Source organism: Euprymna scolopes, chromosome 9, assembly GCF_053919585.1.
Source record: "Euprymna scolopes isolate OS-2025 chromosome 9, ASM5391958v1, whole genome shotgun sequence".
NCBI lineage: Eukaryota > Metazoa > Mollusca > Cephalopoda > Sepiida > Sepiolidae > Euprymna > Euprymna scolopes.
The window spans coordinates 136,231,608-136,250,533 of NC_136490.1; the positions used below are offsets into that span (position 1 = coordinate 136,231,608).

The 18,926-nt window shown below is 32.8% G+C and overlaps 1 protein-coding gene across 6 annotated transcripts in view; it reads left to right on the top strand.

Annotated features, from left to right (window-relative positions):
• Positions 1-18,926, top strand: part of LOC145284860 (uncharacterized) — a 172,066-nt gene that overhangs the window by 2,421 nt on the left and 150,719 nt on the right. For 4 of the 6 annotated variants that reach the window (XM_080133860.1, XM_080133859.1, XM_080133861.1 and 1 more), the window contains exons 2-4: positions 7,744-7,901; positions 13,651-13,744; positions 16,549-16,633. In XM_080133860.1, coding sequence (XP_079989986.1) covers positions 7,752-7,901; positions 13,651-13,744; positions 16,549-16,633 — 329 coding nt within the window. In that variant the 5' untranslated portion in view covers positions 7,744-7,751. Of the gene's footprint in view, positions 1-7,743; positions 7,902-13,650; positions 13,745-16,548; positions 16,634-18,926 lie in introns of those variants that run through there. The other 2 variants (XM_080133862.1, XM_080133864.1) reach the window with 2 other exon arrangements.

Below are 18,926 nucleotides of genomic sequence, written 5' to 3' on the forward strand. Positions count from 1 at the left end.
TTAATTATGTTCTACAAAACCCAAAACAAAAACAACAGCCCCCTTCCCTCTCCCTTTTTTTCTTCCCCTACTTCCCAACTGGCCCTGTCGGTGGGGCATTAAACTACACCGACTGTTCCCCTGTAGAAAGTCCCTCAACGGGGTCACCTGTTGACCGTGGGTGCAACCCGTAATGCCTAAGGACGGGATTCTGGTGGTTGAGCAGATCATGTTCAAGGACATGAGGTGCAACACGCCACTTTGACTCTTACTTGGATTAAGACATGCGGTTGAATAGGCCTGATCCAATCAATCGGTTGGTCATGACTAGCACTACAAGAAAATACGCTCACGCTCCCCACATTAGGCAATAAACTGATTTAGTAAGCGGTGGCTGGAGGGTCAATCAACTTGCTGAAGAATGGATAACACACAGCTGGAAAACTAACATCTTTTCTAGAAATGAGGCCATTAGAAAAGACGAAGGAAACACGGGTGCTTGAGTCTATCAACAGGAAGAGTATACTTCTCCTGTATCCTTGTTGTGTTGGGGTGAATGGCCCCTCCCCCAACACTTCGCGAATAGGGCTCCGAGGCGGGTGGGGAGCAGGAGAAATGAAAAATTAAAAATATTTAAATGGCAAATAAAAAGCCTCAAAAAAGAAACCATTGTGAAGTTTCAGACAAATCTAATCCAGATTCAGAAACAGAATCACAAAACCAAAATCTCGTTCAAAATCTACCTTTTTTTTCATAATTATTGAAGCAACCAAAGGAGAAGCGATAACAAAAGTGTCTCCCTTCAAAATAGAGACAATTTTCTCAAGTATCAAACGAAAAATGGTCAAAAATCTAAATAACGGCACACTACTAGTGGAAGTAGAAAGACATAAACATATCACAGAAATCTTTAACAACCAAAAAGTAAAAATCTCTCCCCACAAAACGCTGAATACGAGTAAAGGAGTGATCAGAAGTTCAGAACTATCCTTGGAAGAAATTAAAATTAACCTAAAAAATCAAAATGTTATCGATGTAAAAAGGATCCAAGTTAAAAAATATGGTGAAACCATTGATACACGCTCCTATATTCTAACTTTTAATACCCATCAAATCCCAAGTAACATCAAAATAGGATATGAAAAAATAAATATAGAACCATACATACCAAACCCTCTCAGATACTACAACTGTCAAAGGTACGGACACCATCGAGACCGGTGTACACACTCTCCAGTATGCATGAGGTGTGAAGAAAACGAGACCCATACAGATTGCCAAGAAGAGCCAAAATGTATTAACTGCCAAAAAGGCCATAGTGCAAATTCAAAAGAATGCGACAAATGGAAGAAAGAAAAAGAAATTATTAAAATAAAATATACAAAAAATATAACCTTCCAAGAAGCTCGTAACCTAACCGGAAGTATAAAATACTTAGAAATAACAAAAAAATCATACAGCCTACCACTGGACCAAATAACCAAACAACAAAAGCAAACCTATTAAACATCAAACCAGAAGACGTTATGAAATTACTCAATGAAACAAGGGAACTAATCGAAGAATTCCAAAAAACTATAAAACAAATCAACAACGAAAATAAAGATTACAAAACTGAACAAAATTTCCAAACTAAAACTCAACTCAAAAGACCCACAAAACCTCAAAGTGCTACAACACCCACAGAAACAACCCCTCTTACCGAAAAACAAAACACACATCAAAAAGTGCCCATGAAGGAAAAGGAAACAAACCAACAAACCATCAACTAACAAAGAAGCTAAAACCAAAATAAACAGATCATGTTCATCTTCCAGACCAAGGGACTCAATCCGAAACAGATTTGAGGAAATGGACACGGGAGATCGAAGATCAGACACCAACGACTAACAAAAGTAAAAAATAAATACATAAAATTTAACCATAGCCCAAAAAATCATCCAATCAAATTGCCGGGGTCTAAAACCCAACATAAATGACTTATTACTTCTTATAACAAACCATCAACCAGCCATCATATGTCTCCAAGAAACTTTTTTAAAAGCTGAAGATAAAATATAAAAAACTACAAAGTATTCAACCACATCCACAATACCCAACAGAGAGCCTCTGGAGGAGTATCTATACTTATTAGAAATAATATCCCACAAAGCAAAATAGATCTAAACACTAATATTCAAGCCAGTGCTGCAGCAGCCACACTACACAGAACTATAAATATCTGCACTGTCTACATCCCACCCAGGATCCAATAAACGAAGCAGAGCTGAACAAAATAATAAATCAGTTACCCAAACCCTTCTTACTGTTAGGTGATTTCAATAGTCACAACGATATATGGAGATCTGCATACTTGGATAAGAAAGGGAAGAATCTTGAAAAAATTATTAACGACAATGATTTGTGTATATTAAACAATAAATCCAACACATACCTTCATCCCGCTTCAGGCACCTACTCAGCATTAGATTTATCTTTGTGTGACCCTACTATCCTCATGGACTATAACTGGAAGGTTCTAGAAGATTCATGGGGTAGCAACCATTTTCCAGTGATTTTAACAAATCTAAAAGAAACAAAAATCCATCTCTCCCAATGGAAAATATAAAAAGCAAATTGGGAGGAATATAAAATTGCCAACAAAAACTCTCAGAGGAGGAAAACCCAAATAAATCCATAGAATACTTCTCTAAAACTTTACTAGCAAGTGCACATGAATGTATACCTAAAAGTAGCAGAACAAACAAACAACAAAGACCCTGGTTTAACGACGAATGCCAAAAAGCAATTCGCCAACGTAAAGCTGCCTTACGAAAATTCAACTCCCAACCAACAAAGTACAATTTAAACCTTTTTAAGCAAAAAAGAGCAGTGGCTCGTAAAGTTATTAGAGAAGCAAAAAGAACATCATGGAAAGACTATATAAATAAAATAAACTCAAATACAAACCGCAAACAAGTGTGGAACATGGTAAGGAAAATTTTGGGCAAAAACTCACCCTCCCCTTTAAATCATCTCCTACAAAACAACATCAAAATAACAGAGACAAAAAATATTGCAAATCTTCTTGCTGAAACCTTTCAAAACAATTCCTCCAGCAAAAATTACAGTCAATCCTTCCAAAAGACAAAGCAAGATACAGAAAAAAAGATAAACAAATTAAATTTAAACTCAAACAACAAAGAAGAATACAACTATCCTTTTACTATAAATGAACTCTTAAAAGCCATAAACGAAGCACATAATACAGCTACTGGGGCGGATGAGATACATTATGTGTTTCTGAAACAACTTCCTCCAAAATCTATAACACATCTTTTAAACACGCTCAACAAAATATGGTTCAAGGGAAAACTACCCAATAGCTGGAAACATGCTATTGTGATCCCCATCCCTAAACCAGAGAAAGACAATTCAGATCCACAAAATTTCAGACCAATTGCATTGACAAGTTGTCGCTGCAAAACATTCAAAAGAATGATAAATAAACACCTGAATTGGTATCTGAAACCAACAACTCAATTGCCAACCTACAAAGTGGTTTTAGAAACAAAAGAAGAACAATGGACAACATAGTTTGATTGGAGACCTTTATCAAAGAAGCATTCATTAAAAAAGAACATGCAATAGCTATCTTTTTTGATTTAGAAAAGGCATATGATACAACATGGCGACAGGGTATAATAAAAGACCTTTACAACCTTGGATTAAAGGGCAGACTACCCATACTGTTAAAAGATTTTCTATCTGATAGAAGTTTTAAAGTAAGAATCGGACCCACCTTATCAGACACAAAAATACAGGAAGAAGGAGTCCCATAAGGACGTATTTTATCAGTTACGCTCGTTACTATAAAAATTAATAATATTGTAAATTGTCTAAACAATGAGATAAATGGCTCCTTATATGTGGATGACCTTGTAATCTGCCATAGATCCAAAAATATTCATACTTCAGAACGCCAACTACAAATGTGCATAAACAAACTAACACAATGGACGACAGAAAATGGCTTTAAATTTTCAACAACTAAAACTAAATGTGTCCATTTCTGTAATCATAGAAAAATGCACAATGACCCTGTTCTCAATCTAAAAGGAACAAAAATCGAAATAGCTGATCAATATAAATTTTTGGGACTTATTTTTGATAAAAAAACTCTCCTTCATTCCTCACTTAAAATATTGAAAACAAAAATGTTTCAAGACTCTACAACTATTAAGGGTTATAACAAATACTAAGTGGGGATCAGACTGCTCATCACTCTTAAAATTATATAGAACCCTGATAAGAAACAAACTAGATTATGGAAGCTTCATATATGGTTTAACTAGAAAAAGTTACCTTAAAATTAGATTCTATCCATCACACAGGATTAAGACTTGCCCTGGGTGCATTTAAAACCTCTCCGATAGAAAGCTTATATGCTGAAGCCTATGAACCTCCACTAAAATTGAGACGTGAAAAATTAGGCTTACAATATTATCTAAAACTAAAATCAAACCCCAAAAATTCTGCCTATCAATGCACTTTCAATCCCAACTACACACATCTATTAAAAAAAAAAAAGAAGAAAATGTAATTAAACCCTTTGGTCTTTACATGGAAGAAACAATAAAGCCACTTACAGACAACTCAAGAGATCAAACCAGCATCCACGAGGAAAATCTCCCAGAACTCCCACCCTGGCTGTTAAATCAACCTAAAGTCATACTAGACCTGACAATATATCCTAAATCCAATACTCACCCCACAGACTATAGAGAAAAACTAAACAACATTCTGGATACTTACCCAAATTGGACACACATTTACACAGATGGTTCCAAAGATCAAAACAAAGTGGGATGTGCCGCTATTTCAGAAAACACGGTTCAGCAGAAAAGGTTACCAAATAACTCCTCTATCTATAGTGCAGAAATTACAGCCATAAACCTGGCTCTAGATATTATCATCAACCAAAACTCCAAAAAATTTATAATATTTGTAGACTCATTACCAGTATTAGAAGCAATAAAAAAAAAAAAAAAATTAAACAATCCCCAACTCATCAAACTGTTACAAAAGATCCATTCTATCATGCAACACAAAACTTTCTTCTTTTGTTGGATTCCCAGTTACTACGCTTTTTGCGGAAATAAAAAAGCTGACATGGCGGCCAAAAATTCCCTAAGATTCCAAATAAGTGACATAAAGGTCCCATATACGGACTACAAACATTCAATAAACATTTTTATCACAAGGAAATGGCAAGAAAATTGGGACAATTCCAAAAACAACAAACTCTTCCAAATTACACCTATACTTAAAAAAATAACTTCTAGATACCAGAAAATCATGTAAAGAAGAAGTAGTCTTATCACGTATCCGGATAGGACACACGCATACATAACTCACTCCCACATACTAAAAAATGAAGAACCTCCCAAATGTATACCATCTCGCGAATGTTATACAGTGAAACACTTTTTACTTGACTGTCATGATCTCACACGAATTCGTCAACACTACTACAAGGCTACAAATTTAAAAGAAATCTTTGGTAAAGAAAATCCTAAAACCATTCTAAATTTCTTAAAACAAGCAAATCTTTACCATGAAATATAAAAACCATCAAATAACAAACTATACCAAAACATTGGCCGAATATACCCAGCGATTCTGAAAGTATCAAAATTTTAAATCTTGTATACAGCATTAAATGATCCAAAGAAGGTTGATATGCTGGTCAAACAAACAAACAAACAAACAAACAAAATTGTACTTTTAATCTTAAAATAAAAATAGCACTTTAAAATCTTGCAAAAGTTTGTATTAAATTATTTAGTTCTCTCCCAATGCAAGAACTGACACCAGAGTCAGAAAGTAGGATTGTGAAGTCAGCGTTCCTGAGGAGAGGCACTCTGACCTGCAAAAAGTGCTTGTGCAGCCCTGTCGGCATTTCCCGATGAGGGCACCTTAGGCGATTAGCAATAAACTAATCCTTTCTCAAAGGTAGAAGGCAAACTCTGAGAGGATGGACCTCCTAGAACTGCACAGAACTTTGCTCCAACCACAAAATCAACAGGGACTATATCATTACAGGAATGGTCAAATTTCTTGATTTTGAGGGCTGAGGATAAAAATGCCCCACTGAAAGAAACTATTAGAATAGGAAGCTTTGTGGCATTTAGGGACCTCAACAGTGAAGGGGTGTGATTTTGTTGCTAAGCAGGTTTGTCGGGGATGGTACAAGTGCAACAAGTTCATTACGGCATGTTCCATTAAAATACTTGTAAAACAGGCATAGAGATGTAACATTGCAGTGATGGGACAGGGGCTGGAGGTTAGTTGACAAAGTGGGACCTAGTAGATTGAAGATTCTTTTTTGAACCCTATCCAAGAAGAGAGGCTAGTGGTACACCAGCCTAGATATGGCTACAATACTCCATGCATGAGCGAATGATGGCCTTATTGAGGTACAGGATGCTCTCAGGTGTAAGTAGTCTTCTAGCACGATAGAGAGAACCTACCTTTTGGTGAAAGTGTACTGGGGGGGGGGACCACACGAAGACGGTCAATGTGCACTGGTTGTCGATCCTCCTAACAGTGTTTATTCCGAAAGCCGTTCTTAACATGGGGAGCTTGGGGGTGTTTATTCCGAAAGGCATTTTCTTATTTTCAACCTCCCTGTAATCAACTTCTTAAAGGTGTCTTCAGGTGGTCCCCCAATGCACTTTCACTTACTATTTTTGCAGCCTTCACAATGACCTCAATTTATTTGTTCTAGTTCATATTACCTGTGAATGTTAAGCTGAGAAGTTTGCAGGTAGAGTGTTATTTGTTATGAATATCGGTGATTGGAGAGGCATCTTGTAATTATTAAAGGAGAACAACTTAGTCTTACTAGCATTAAATGTTACTATCCATTTACGACCCCATTCCACGGTGATCTGGAGGTCATTTTTTAATGATTCTGCCATTGTTTTTAATTTGTATACATCCGTTCTTCCCTCTTGTTATAGAGTGTTGTATCATCAGAAAATATACCCATCTTAGACACAATATTTTCACGGAGGTTGTTAATGTATATCAGGAATAATAGTGGTCCAAGGATCATACAATCTGGCTGATGTTAAGCTTTTGGACTGAACTGCCAAGATAGCAGGCATGAGATGTTGCCTGTTGTTGCGTATGCTGGAATCTGAGACAATTGCAGCATCCCGAACTTGATGAAGAACAAATTTTATTCCAATGAAGTAAAAATAACTGCAGAATTTTCACTACACAAATCATTGGCAAATTTTTGACCTTGAAGTAGTTTTTTTTTTTTTAATTTCTTACATCAAATGGCTTCATGCCTTATCTGGAGTGATTTCCATGAAAATCAAAATCTAAATATCAATGATGATATTGTAAATGATACATAAACAATGTTTTGTTAGCTTCAGTTTGCTTTTACAGCATATCAACCCTTTTCGAGTTATTTAATGCCGAATCCAGTCCAAACGTTTTTATGGTGTTTGGTTCCCATTAAAGGGAGAAAAAAAGGGAAAAGAAAAAATTGTTTTTGCTTTTAGCTTTGCAGAATAGGATTGAGTTTTTCAAAGGGAAAGCAAAAAAAAAAAAACAATAACTTCAATGTTTGGCACAGTTTTGGTCAGGAAGCCAGTATCTTCAGACAGCCTGATCTGGTAAAATTTGAACATTTTTTATTTTTATTTTTCCTGAATCTTGTCATAGTTGCGTATTTGAATGTTGACAATTTAATGTTTTCGATTGCAGAAAATGGGATGGCTGATTTGTTTGAGGACACGGAAAGTGAGCCTTATCGATTTATTGTGCTAGACTCACAAGACACTGAAAACGTTCCTGTTCCTGCTTCTTGGGATGATACCAGCATCTTGAGCTCACTTCCTGCTCTACGGATACCAGAAACTCAGGTTAGAAATACAAATCATTTTCTTCTATTTTAAAGAACTTCCCATCTGTGGAACACGTTACAACTTATGTTCCCTGAGAGCTACAACATGGTCCTCTTCAAATTTCATAAACTGTTCTCATAAATCATTAACACTTAGCCTTGAGTGGCTCTTAACCTTAATAAGTGGTGACTTCTTAAGTACAAAATATCATTAAAGTCAACATTTTCTCTTAATTATTTTTTACTAGCCTGGGTGCCGGTGTTGCCCGGGTGTTTGAAGGTGTGTGTTGAGTAAAAAAAAAAATAGTGGTTGTAGGCAGGCAGGCTTGAACCCATTACTGTGAAGGAGGAAAAGAATGTGAAAAAAAAAAAGTGACGTCTTTGCTGTTGCACCCATCGCCAAACCGGAAATGATGAATGTTTAAATTAAGGCTAGTCAATCGAAAAGAGGGGGAAAATATCAGTGAAAAAAGTGACTCCTTCATATAGAAAAGTGCCCAGTTAAGGGTAAAATTTTTTATATTTGTCGTCCGAAGGGTTGAGCTTCAAAACGATACCGATTTTGTGAAAATCCGTCACCTCTGTCGAAAGTTTTAAGCAGACATACTAACATACATACATGTATTTAAACAGACAGGTGAGATTTATATTATAGACTAGCCTGGGTACCTGGCGTTGCCTGGGTGTTTGGAGGTGTGTGTTGAGCAAAAAAAAAAAAAAAATAGAAACAAAATTTTTCAAATAAATGCCAAAAGTGGCTTATTATCTTCATTTATATGTAAATAGATGAGAACAAGTATATAGCCTACCCCTAATAAAAAAAGAATTTGTTGTATTTCAATGGGCTTATTCAGCATAATAGTAAGAGTGTTTGTTAATGAGCCAGAAACCTGGGTTCAATTCTCGGTCAAGTTATACCAAAAACTTAAAAAATGGTACTTACTCCCCTTGCTAAACTCTCAGGATTATAAAAGAGAATCAAGGGCAAGTGGAGTAATCCTGGGAATGGAATAGTGCCCTTCCCCTACATCTTGATATATGAGTTCATGAACTATCATGCAACATTTGTCGATAGGAAAGAGGTTGAAGCTTAGCTGGCAATTCAGAACCTACCAGGTTGGTGACTCTCTTTTGAACCCTGTCCAGGAGTAAAAGACTAGTAGCAGATGCACCAGTCTAAATGTGGCAACAATACTCTATACATGGGCAAATGGTAGCCTTGTAGAGGTACAGGAGACTTTCAGCTTAGTATCACTTGTAGTAAGGACTGAACGTTTCACTTAGAAGTGTACTTAACAACTTTATCCGTTACAACATGTGCCCATATGTATAAACGAACAGTTCTCACATCTTCAGTTTGAATAGAGATGTTAACTAGTGGTGGGACGATTAATCGGAATCGGAATCGTTAATCGTAAGAATCATGTATTTTGGGAGGCATCGGAATCGGAATCGCATCGTTAAAAAATACCTTAATTTTCCGATTCCTTCATTACGATTCTTTTAGTCTGATGTTGAAAAAAAGAAAAAAAATTCCTGATATTCCTAACTGCAAGAGAGAAATGTAGCATGTTATAAAAAGAAACCAAAGAAATTCATTATTAACAGGGCAATGCTTAGTGCCCCCTCCCTTACAAGATTCATTCATTCAGATCTATTGTGATCAAAACTACAAAAGAGTTAACTTGAAAAGAAGTATGCAAGGCTCTACATTGCGAGTAAAAATAAAAAAAACCGCTTATCTTTTTGGCGATTGTTTTTTTTACTGACAAATCTTCTAATAGTGAATGAAATGCTTTTTCAAATTATATTTTCTTAAAACGAGCAAAGTCAAATTATTTAAACAGTAAAAGGTTTAATAGAACGATATACTTTTTTTTCTTTTTTTAAAAGAAGGCTTTTGAAAGAAATATCTCTAAAATGAAATTGATCATGTATTATTTCGCAAAATTTGGACAGTAGTCGGCTTCTTTTAAAGTTTCAAAAAAACCGACCCCATACCTATCTCTTCCAAACCTAAAGTATTAAATAACCCCTTCGTTAATTTAAGGGTAATTAATTCAATTCAGTCAAGTTGTTTTTTTTTTTTAATTTCATTGAAATAAAATCCATTTTTTAAATTTTTTTCTCCAGAAAGATAAAACCCTGAATTTGATTATATTAAAAGCAGAATAATATAATCTTTTTTCTAGAATTTTAAATTGAAAATTAAAAAAAAAGTGTTTGACACAGTTTTTTGCCGAACGAAAAAGAAATTAATATATATTTTTTAAAAGGTGTTGTAATCAGTTAATTTTTATGTCTAAATAATATTTACGATTAATTAAATAATTTCATTTTAAAAAGTATTTATAAATAGAATTTTACTTAAGACTTATAGTTTAGCAATATTGAACTGCATCAACCATGTGTGAATTGAACACAGTCAACCAAAAAAAAAAAATTCAAAAGAAATGCATATTTGCATTTCATTATGTAAACTTTTATACATTGGTTTCAAAAATTAAATTCTATAAGTTTTTTTTTTTTATTGTTAACTACTGGTTGGTACAATTTACCGCTCCATCCCTTTATATTTTTTTCTTTTTGTCTTTTTTAGCGGATTATTTTCAATTAATTATCCAAATAAGTGACTAGCTTTAAAACAAAATTTAATAGTAATTTATTTGTTTACAGATAAACTGAATTTTCTAATATGGCCTCAAAGTCCAAAAAAGGTCTTGCATGGAAACTTTTTGAAGTTGATGAAGATGATGAGTTGAAAGCCATTTGCAAAGTCTGTCAAATTAAAATATCCATCTAACATGACCACAACTAACATGTTAAAACATTTAACTATGAAGCATCCAAATGAATTGGAGGAGCAAAATAAAAAAGAAAAGGAACAAAAAATTACCAACTAGTCACTCAGAGCAGTTTTATTAGTGAGGGTCGAAATCGCAGTGTCTTTTTTTTTTTGCCTAAGTCACCAATTTTTTTAACCTTCCTTAACTTCAAAGAGTAAATACAATATATACAACTAAAAAAATAATTTTTAAAAATGCTGATTCTATTCATGAAAAATTCTTTTAACTAGAAATTAAAACTTAGGTAAAGATAGCTGACTGACAGCAACAGGAGCACTGGTTAACTACTGAACCACATGGAAAGGTGTGTGGGAGGAAAAAAGGAAATTAAAGGATGATAATAAATTATGATAACCGTCTTTGAAAGGCACTAAACTCCTAAAATTTACTTCTTTAAAATTTTAGGCGGCATTCCCCGGCGATTTTAAAGCACTCTCTCTCCAAAAAAAATTAAAAAAAGATTTAATTTTTAAGTTTGGGAAAGATATATTTATTATAACCGAATTCCTGTATGAAGACTGGATCTACTTTATTGGACGTTAATTTGTGAGATAAGTAATTTTTCAATGTTTAATGTTTTTAAAGTTTCAATTATCAATTAAATTTTTTTAATTGCGTTTTTTTTTTTTCAATTTATTTATAAAAAAAAAAAAACAGGGTTTAAAATGTATTTTTCAAGGTAACAAGCTTCAGAATAAGTCTAATTAAAAAAAAATCACTTAATTTTTAATTTCGACAACCCTGAGAATTTAATTATTAAAAAAATATTGAAATGTGACATTTTTTTATTTAACATTTCTATTAGTTCAATTAATTTTCTTTCAATAATTCATTTCACTCAACAAACTTCACCATTTTTTGTTTTGTTTTATCTTTTTCTGTAATTTTGGTAACTATTTTTGCTCAATTTTATCTAGTATTTCATTTGTTTTTTATAGTGATATCATTTTTATATGTGTTCCTTTGATATACCCTATTTCAAAATTAGTTTGGCTAAACTTATTCTTCACGTTAGAAACAACGTGTAAAAGTAATGAAAAAGTAAGAAAAAACAATAGGTGTTAACTACTCTTTGTGAATTATGGAGGTCTGAAGAACTGCCAACTATCAATAGCCAAACAAAAAATCGTTTTTGAAATTCCTTTACTTGTAACTTTTCGCTATACCTACCTTTTGGTATAAAACACAAAAACTTTCGATTAATGGTATTTCTCAAATATGGTCGTTAACTTTGGAAGGGTTATTTTGTATCTACAGCGCCATGTCACGTGGTATATTGTTTTTTTCATTACGCACGTTCATTTATAAATTATTAAATTAAATATTTATCTTTTTTTATATTTAATTAGTATATATTTTCTTTGTCTTCCGCTATATTTTTTTTATTTAATTCATTAAATCTGTAAATTATGAGGACCAAAATAATGAATCGTGTTAATTTATTCTCTAATTTTCTTGTTTTTGTTCTGTTATATAAATTCTATTTTATTTGTTTTTGCTCTGAAGGATAAATTCTATTTTCTTTGTTTTTTTTCTGTATTCCAATTAAGTAAAATAAATTTTCTCTAAAATAAATTTTGCTAATTTTTCCGTTTAGTTTACTATATAATAATTTTATTTAAGCCAAAACACGATGGTGTAGACATAAAATATCTCTTCCAAAGTTAGGGAACATATTTGGGAACTACCGACCATAAGTATAAAACTACCTGGTATATTTCAAAACAATAATTCCCTAGGAATCGGAATCGGAATCGTACTTGGTATCGGAATCGTTAATCAATATTTTCCTGGAATCGGAATTGGAATCGTATAAAAATTAGGAATCGTCCCAACACTAGTGTTAACAAAAGCTCCACTTGATTATATTAAGATGTGTGAAAAAAAAACCCCTCTTCAAATACAATAAAGTGAATGACTACGATTCATATTATTTGGATTCATTGGACTACTCTTCTCATCTTGTGCCATTTTCATAACGTTTTGGTCGATGTAACCTCTGACCTTCTTCAGATGTATCTTGTAGAACTCAGGAATGTTTCTGTTGAATTTGAGAATTTGGACGAAATTTTGAATGGAACTCGTGGCAAAGTGGTTGGAGGACTTGGAAAAATCAATTGTCAGTGATATTCTCCTGAAAGTTGAAGGTTCCATTCTCAGTGTGGGTGACTGAAAAATGCAGTTGTGAATTACTTAGGACCTCTATCCAGTCATGGTTGACAGAACAAGAGCATGCTACCTCTGGGAAGTAACTAAAATGTTACATTCAAAATTCCGTCTAAATTTCCAAGTTCGACATGATACATCTGAAGAAGGTTCGAGGTTACATCGACCGAAATGTGTGTTACACAAAGGGCCCGGTCTAAGCCGGGTTGACATGCTAGTATATATATGTGTATAGGTGTATATACATATATGCATTTATATGGATAAAAATGTTGCACGCGTCTGCGGATGGAATGTGAGGAACATGACAGATAAACCAGAATTGTTTCAATATTTCTCACGAATGTAAATAAAATTTGTTATTGTTTGAGAAAGAATGTAGCAGTTAAAGGAATCTGGTTATGTTGATGTTTTTAAAAGTTGACAGATGAAAGTGACACAAAAAAGATTGGCAGATGGATTTTTGATTGTCAACCAAGCGGACGCAACGATATATTTCTCTCTGTCGCTCTCCCACTCCTCTCTCTATACGCCATAACAGAGAAACAAATAGGAATAAAAACGGACTGTTGCTTACACATAATATGTTGTTATGTATTTGAATTCTAGAAAAAAGGTTAATAATATAACGTGAAAATAACATTCAAAATGAGAACAGTAGTCCAAAGAATCTAAATAATATGAGCAAACATCCCTCATCTCAAAAATTCAGAATCGTAATATAAAGTTTTTATCCTCTTCTTTTTGTATGAACAGTATGAATTGGATGTGACCACTATACCAGATTCTCAATTTTCGCCAATCCATTCTTTTCATGTATCTGAAACAATCCTCTATGACAGTGAACTTGGTAAGATTTTTTTAAAGTATTTTAATTTTTCTTTTTTTTTGAAAATGAAGTTAAGAACTAACCTATATCTAACAGGTACTAATTATTACTACTACATCTGTAATTCCCCTTTGTCAGAAACATCGCTTATGGAATGTAAGGAACAAAGTACAAAATAAGGGTAACTGGCTGGTTGGCAATTTCCATCTTGATCTGAGAATCTATGGATCATCTTTTTTTTTTTGCTGTGCTGCAATTTGCCTTTGGTTTTGATTAAACCAGCTGTAATAATTATTCACATACAAAAATTACATTTTTATCTTTAAAAATTATACTTTATTATAATGAAACTAACTTGATGGGTCTTCTTTTTTTTTTTAATTACTCTTGACAGAGTATGAAACCACTTGATGTAAAAAGCAAAAAAAAAAAAAAAATAAGTGTAACATGGATAGATTCTGACACAGAAAACAGCAATTCTTTCCCCTTTGTCAGAAACATCACTAATGAAATGTGAGGACTAAAGTACAAAATAAGGGAAGTGAGAGTTAAGAGGCTGACGAAAGTAAACCCAAGGTCCGCTTTCTACTCTATTTACTTATAACTATAGGTAGTTGTATGTGTTATATCATAGGCATACCCTTAAACTAATTAACCGATCATTATGAATGTTGGAACGCAGTTGCTAGACGTAAAGGTGATTAATGTAGGCTATATTTAGTTTAATTTAGTTTTGTACCGAGACAAGAGGGTGGTGATTTGTTTGCAAAAATTCAGATAACTTTGAATTTGGGTGAACTTTTAACAAAATGTATCAGTCATCAATTATGTCTGTTTGATACAGAAATCTCATTTTTTTTTTTTGTATTCAACCTAAACAAGGTGTACTAAACTAATTAACCAATCATTATGAATGTTGGAACACAGTTGCTAGGTGTAAGAGTGGGCAAAGTGGACTAGACTTAGTTTAGTTTTATATGTGTTTGTAATGGCAATAAGATTAGCGTGATTAATCTGTTTTAGTGAAATCTTGCCTTGTCATCTTTTGACAGTTGTGAACGCAGACAGGACAGAATTTCATTGGTTCAGCTGTTGTGTTATGTGATCAAATGGAATAAAATTTTAAATGAAAGATATCTAATATATAATATTAAGTCCGTTGGACTTTTGATCTTAGACTCCTATAGCAATGCATCTGACAGACTGATATTTTATCCTGACTAGCCATTTTTTTTTTTATCCTTCTTCTATTTTCTTTAATATAGAAAACTATTTTTTGATTCAATTTATTTAAAATATTACTTTAGCTGACAAGAAATATTTTTCAGATAAATAACATCTTTGGATTTTCAATCTTAGACCCATATAGCAATACAGGTGACAAATTGATATTTATTTTTTTTTCAGAAAAGTCACTTCATTATATCACAGTTTAACAAATAGAAATCAGTTCTGCATATGTCTCTACTGTCAGTAGGTAATAATTTGCAGATGGCTGACCTTGACATGATTGCTACTACTTGACTGTCGTTTTTATTTTAAATATAAACTCATTCATTATTCTAATTAATTCTATTTCCATTGTAAACACATCATCACGCATATATATTTGATTACTTTATTTATTCACATTAATTAATATATGAAGATATAATTTTATGCATAAATTTTTCAGTATTTACTTCAACAGTGCTCAATGCATAGGTAGAGCTAGGTAGTAACAACAACTTTTCGCATAAGCCTGACAAATTCTCACAAGAATGAAATGCAGAATATTTTGTATAGCTTAATTGCCATATATATTTTCATAACTTACTATATATATATATATATATATATATATATATATATAAATGACAAAACTTTTTGCATAAGCCTAACAAATTCTCACGAGAATGAAACTCAGAATGTTCTGTGTAGCTTAATTGCCATATATATTTTCATAACTTACTATATATATATATATATATAAATGACAAAAAGTCTATATTCCAAATTCCAAGATGTTGTTCATCTTATCATTTTTTTCTTTCAGCATGTTAAAATGTTCAATTCTTATATATTCTGTATATGCTCTGTAGTTATATTTAACATAGATTGAGCTTGATAAATAAAAGGATTCGTATAAATAAAGGTTGAAATATAATTGAATAAGCATATTTTTCCCGTAAACATGTGAATAGGAACACAGATTAATTAATCCTGTGGTATCAAATTTTACAGAATATTTTTAGGAGGAAATATTATATAAGACAATTCCAGCCTAAAAGAGAATAGCTCAATATACTTGATAGAGCAAATGGAATTTATACAAGGATTACCACAACACCTGGATACCATAAATTTATATCCTTTCATTGTATCTACTCGTATTTCATCTATTTTCTTTATCTATGCCCCCTAAAAAGATGTAATTAAATTTTAAATATATTTTCTTTTTATGTGCTAAATGACAATATTATTTCGAAGTTGTTCTAATATTTGCTAATGACTTTTCCTTTGAGGAGATAAGCCTACACTGAAAATCCATAGGTTAAGGAAAAAAAATCTGAACTGGTTGGGAGAGTGGGGGGGGTATAAGCACTACAGTAAATAAGTGTATTTTTGCAGACTTTACATTTCTTCATTTCCTTTTATATGTTTTCTTATGTTCAATAAAACAGGTGTAAGACATATTTCATTAAAAAAGAAAATTTAAATGAATGAAAACTTATGAGCGTAAATTAAATATATCTTCTAGTTTTGGAATGATAACTATCACTTACCACAACACTGTGAAAGCCTTTATGAATATAAACCTGTCATGATTCTATTTTTTTCAACAGTTGATTCTTGCAGCTTCAACTCAGTAAAATTAAGAAAAAACACAATGGATGATCAACATATACAAGTAACTGATGAAACCAACAGGTAATGATTTTATGTTTCATTACTACTAGCGAGGGGTACCTGGCGTTGCCCGGGTGTTTGTAGGTGTGTGTGAAAAAAAACAGGTGCCCGTGAAAAAAAAAACAAAGCTTTTACGACGCGCAGTTGGAAAATAGTAAAGTGTGAAAAAAAAAAACAGGTGCGCGTTTTTGATTGACGTGACGGCGATAGGTATTCAGCAGTTAGAATTCTGTGCGGGACAGTTTTTAATGAGGTCAATAAATCGGTTTGTTTGTTTTTAAAAACCCGCTCCCCCGTCTGATATGACGAAGTCAACATTGATCAAACGTTCACTGGCTCTGCGCCTGTGATTAGAGTCGAGTTTCGCTTTTTTTTATACCGAAAACCGAATGGTACGAGGGGTACCCGGCGTTGCCTGGGTGTTTTTCGGGGTATGTGAAAAAACCCCGAAGCGTTGACGACGCGCAGTTGGAAAATAGTAAAGTGTTTTAAAAAAATCAGGTGCGCGTTTTTGATTGACGTGACGGCGATAGGTATTCAGCAGTTATTTTGTGCGGGACAGTTTGGAATAAATCGGTTTGTTTGTTTTTAAAAACCCGCTCCCTGTTTATTAGGAGGAGCGAAATGAAAGCTACAGTCTGATATGACGAAGTCGACATTGAACAAACTGGCTCTGGCCTGTGATTAGAGTCGAGTTTTGCTTTTTTTTATACCAAAAAGCGAATGTAACGCGTGCCGATGCGGGAAATGTGGAATAATTAAGGCTTGAAAGTCAATAAAATTGAATAGACAGGCGAGCTCCGTGGGTAATTCTGAGATATTACAATTTATAGATGATATAAAAAGTTTAAAGAAGTTGTGAAGCGAGCAAGCGCTTCTCTGAAAGAAGCCTTTTGTGGACATCGAGGAAAAGCGAACATACATACACACATACATTTTCGCTTTTATATATATAGATTTATTTCTTGTTATATACTAGGAGGGGGGGTCGGCTTTGCTCAGGTGTAAAATATGCTTAAATATGATATTTTAATTTGTCCAGATTTTGTATATATTATTATAGAGGCGTGATTTCAAAGGTGCCATCAGCTAGAATCGAAACTGGTGATGTTATCACTGTACCAACATGACACACATATAAACCAATTAAAAATATAAATAAACTAGATAATATATATGAAGATAAACGGACCAAGTAAAGAATAGATACCCTGTAGCAGAAAACGATGTCTGGCGCACATTTCAAGTGATACTGGTGATTTGACCTTGACATTAGCACAAGCACATGGCGTTGATTGTTTGTGAACACGTCAAATAGCAGATATGGTCGAATATTTGCGAGCAAGATTTTAAAAAAATATATATTTACAAAACTTTTGAAGATTTAAAAGAAAAATATATATTTACAAAACATTTCTTTTAAGTAAGAAAACGAACGTATTTAAATATAAGATATTAAAATAAATGGGTGTCTTTCTGAGTGCGTTTTTAATATATTTACAGAACTTTTTAATAAAACTTAGAATAATTATAATAAAATAAATAAATTTAAGCCAAACTTATTAATGGCAGAAACAAATATAAAATAACTGACGTTCAGATTTTTGTGAATGTTTCACGGATTTTTGTGACCAAGATTGATTTTTATGTACAGTTTTTTTTTGTTGTTTTTTTTTTTCTGTGTGCGTTTTTAATACAATTCAATTTAATTATTCTTTAAAACATTAACTTTAGCGACAATTAATATATTTTTAAATATTCAATTTTGATTTAATCTCATGATAATCTGACGTGATCAATTTATTGAATGACAAAAAAATCCAAAGTAATATATTTAAATAAATGGGTGTCTTTCCGAGTGCGTTTTTAATATATTTACAAAACTTTTTAATAAAACTTAAAATAATAATTATTATAATTATATTAAAATAAATAAAAAGAATGAGCTATATTAATTCCAAAACATTAAAAATCGATGTCTTGTCTATTTAAAATACATAATTTTAAAAACTTTTAAAAATAAAATTATATAAACCAAACTTATTACACGTTACTTTCCTGTCTCGGCACCACTTAAAAAAAAAGTCTCTCACTGCCACATGTCCATCCAACTTGGTGTGTTTCCCTTTCCTCCAACTGCATGCTTGCCACAGCCGGCCCATTCTCATCCTTGACTTTACACGTCCATTTTCTTCAATGCACACATTCTTATCTCCTGAACATGTGATGTCCTTTTTCTCTTTTTTTTCCCTTTTTCTTCTCGTGCACATTTCCTAATTTGCATATGCACTTTTTTTGGCTACTGCTGCTGCTA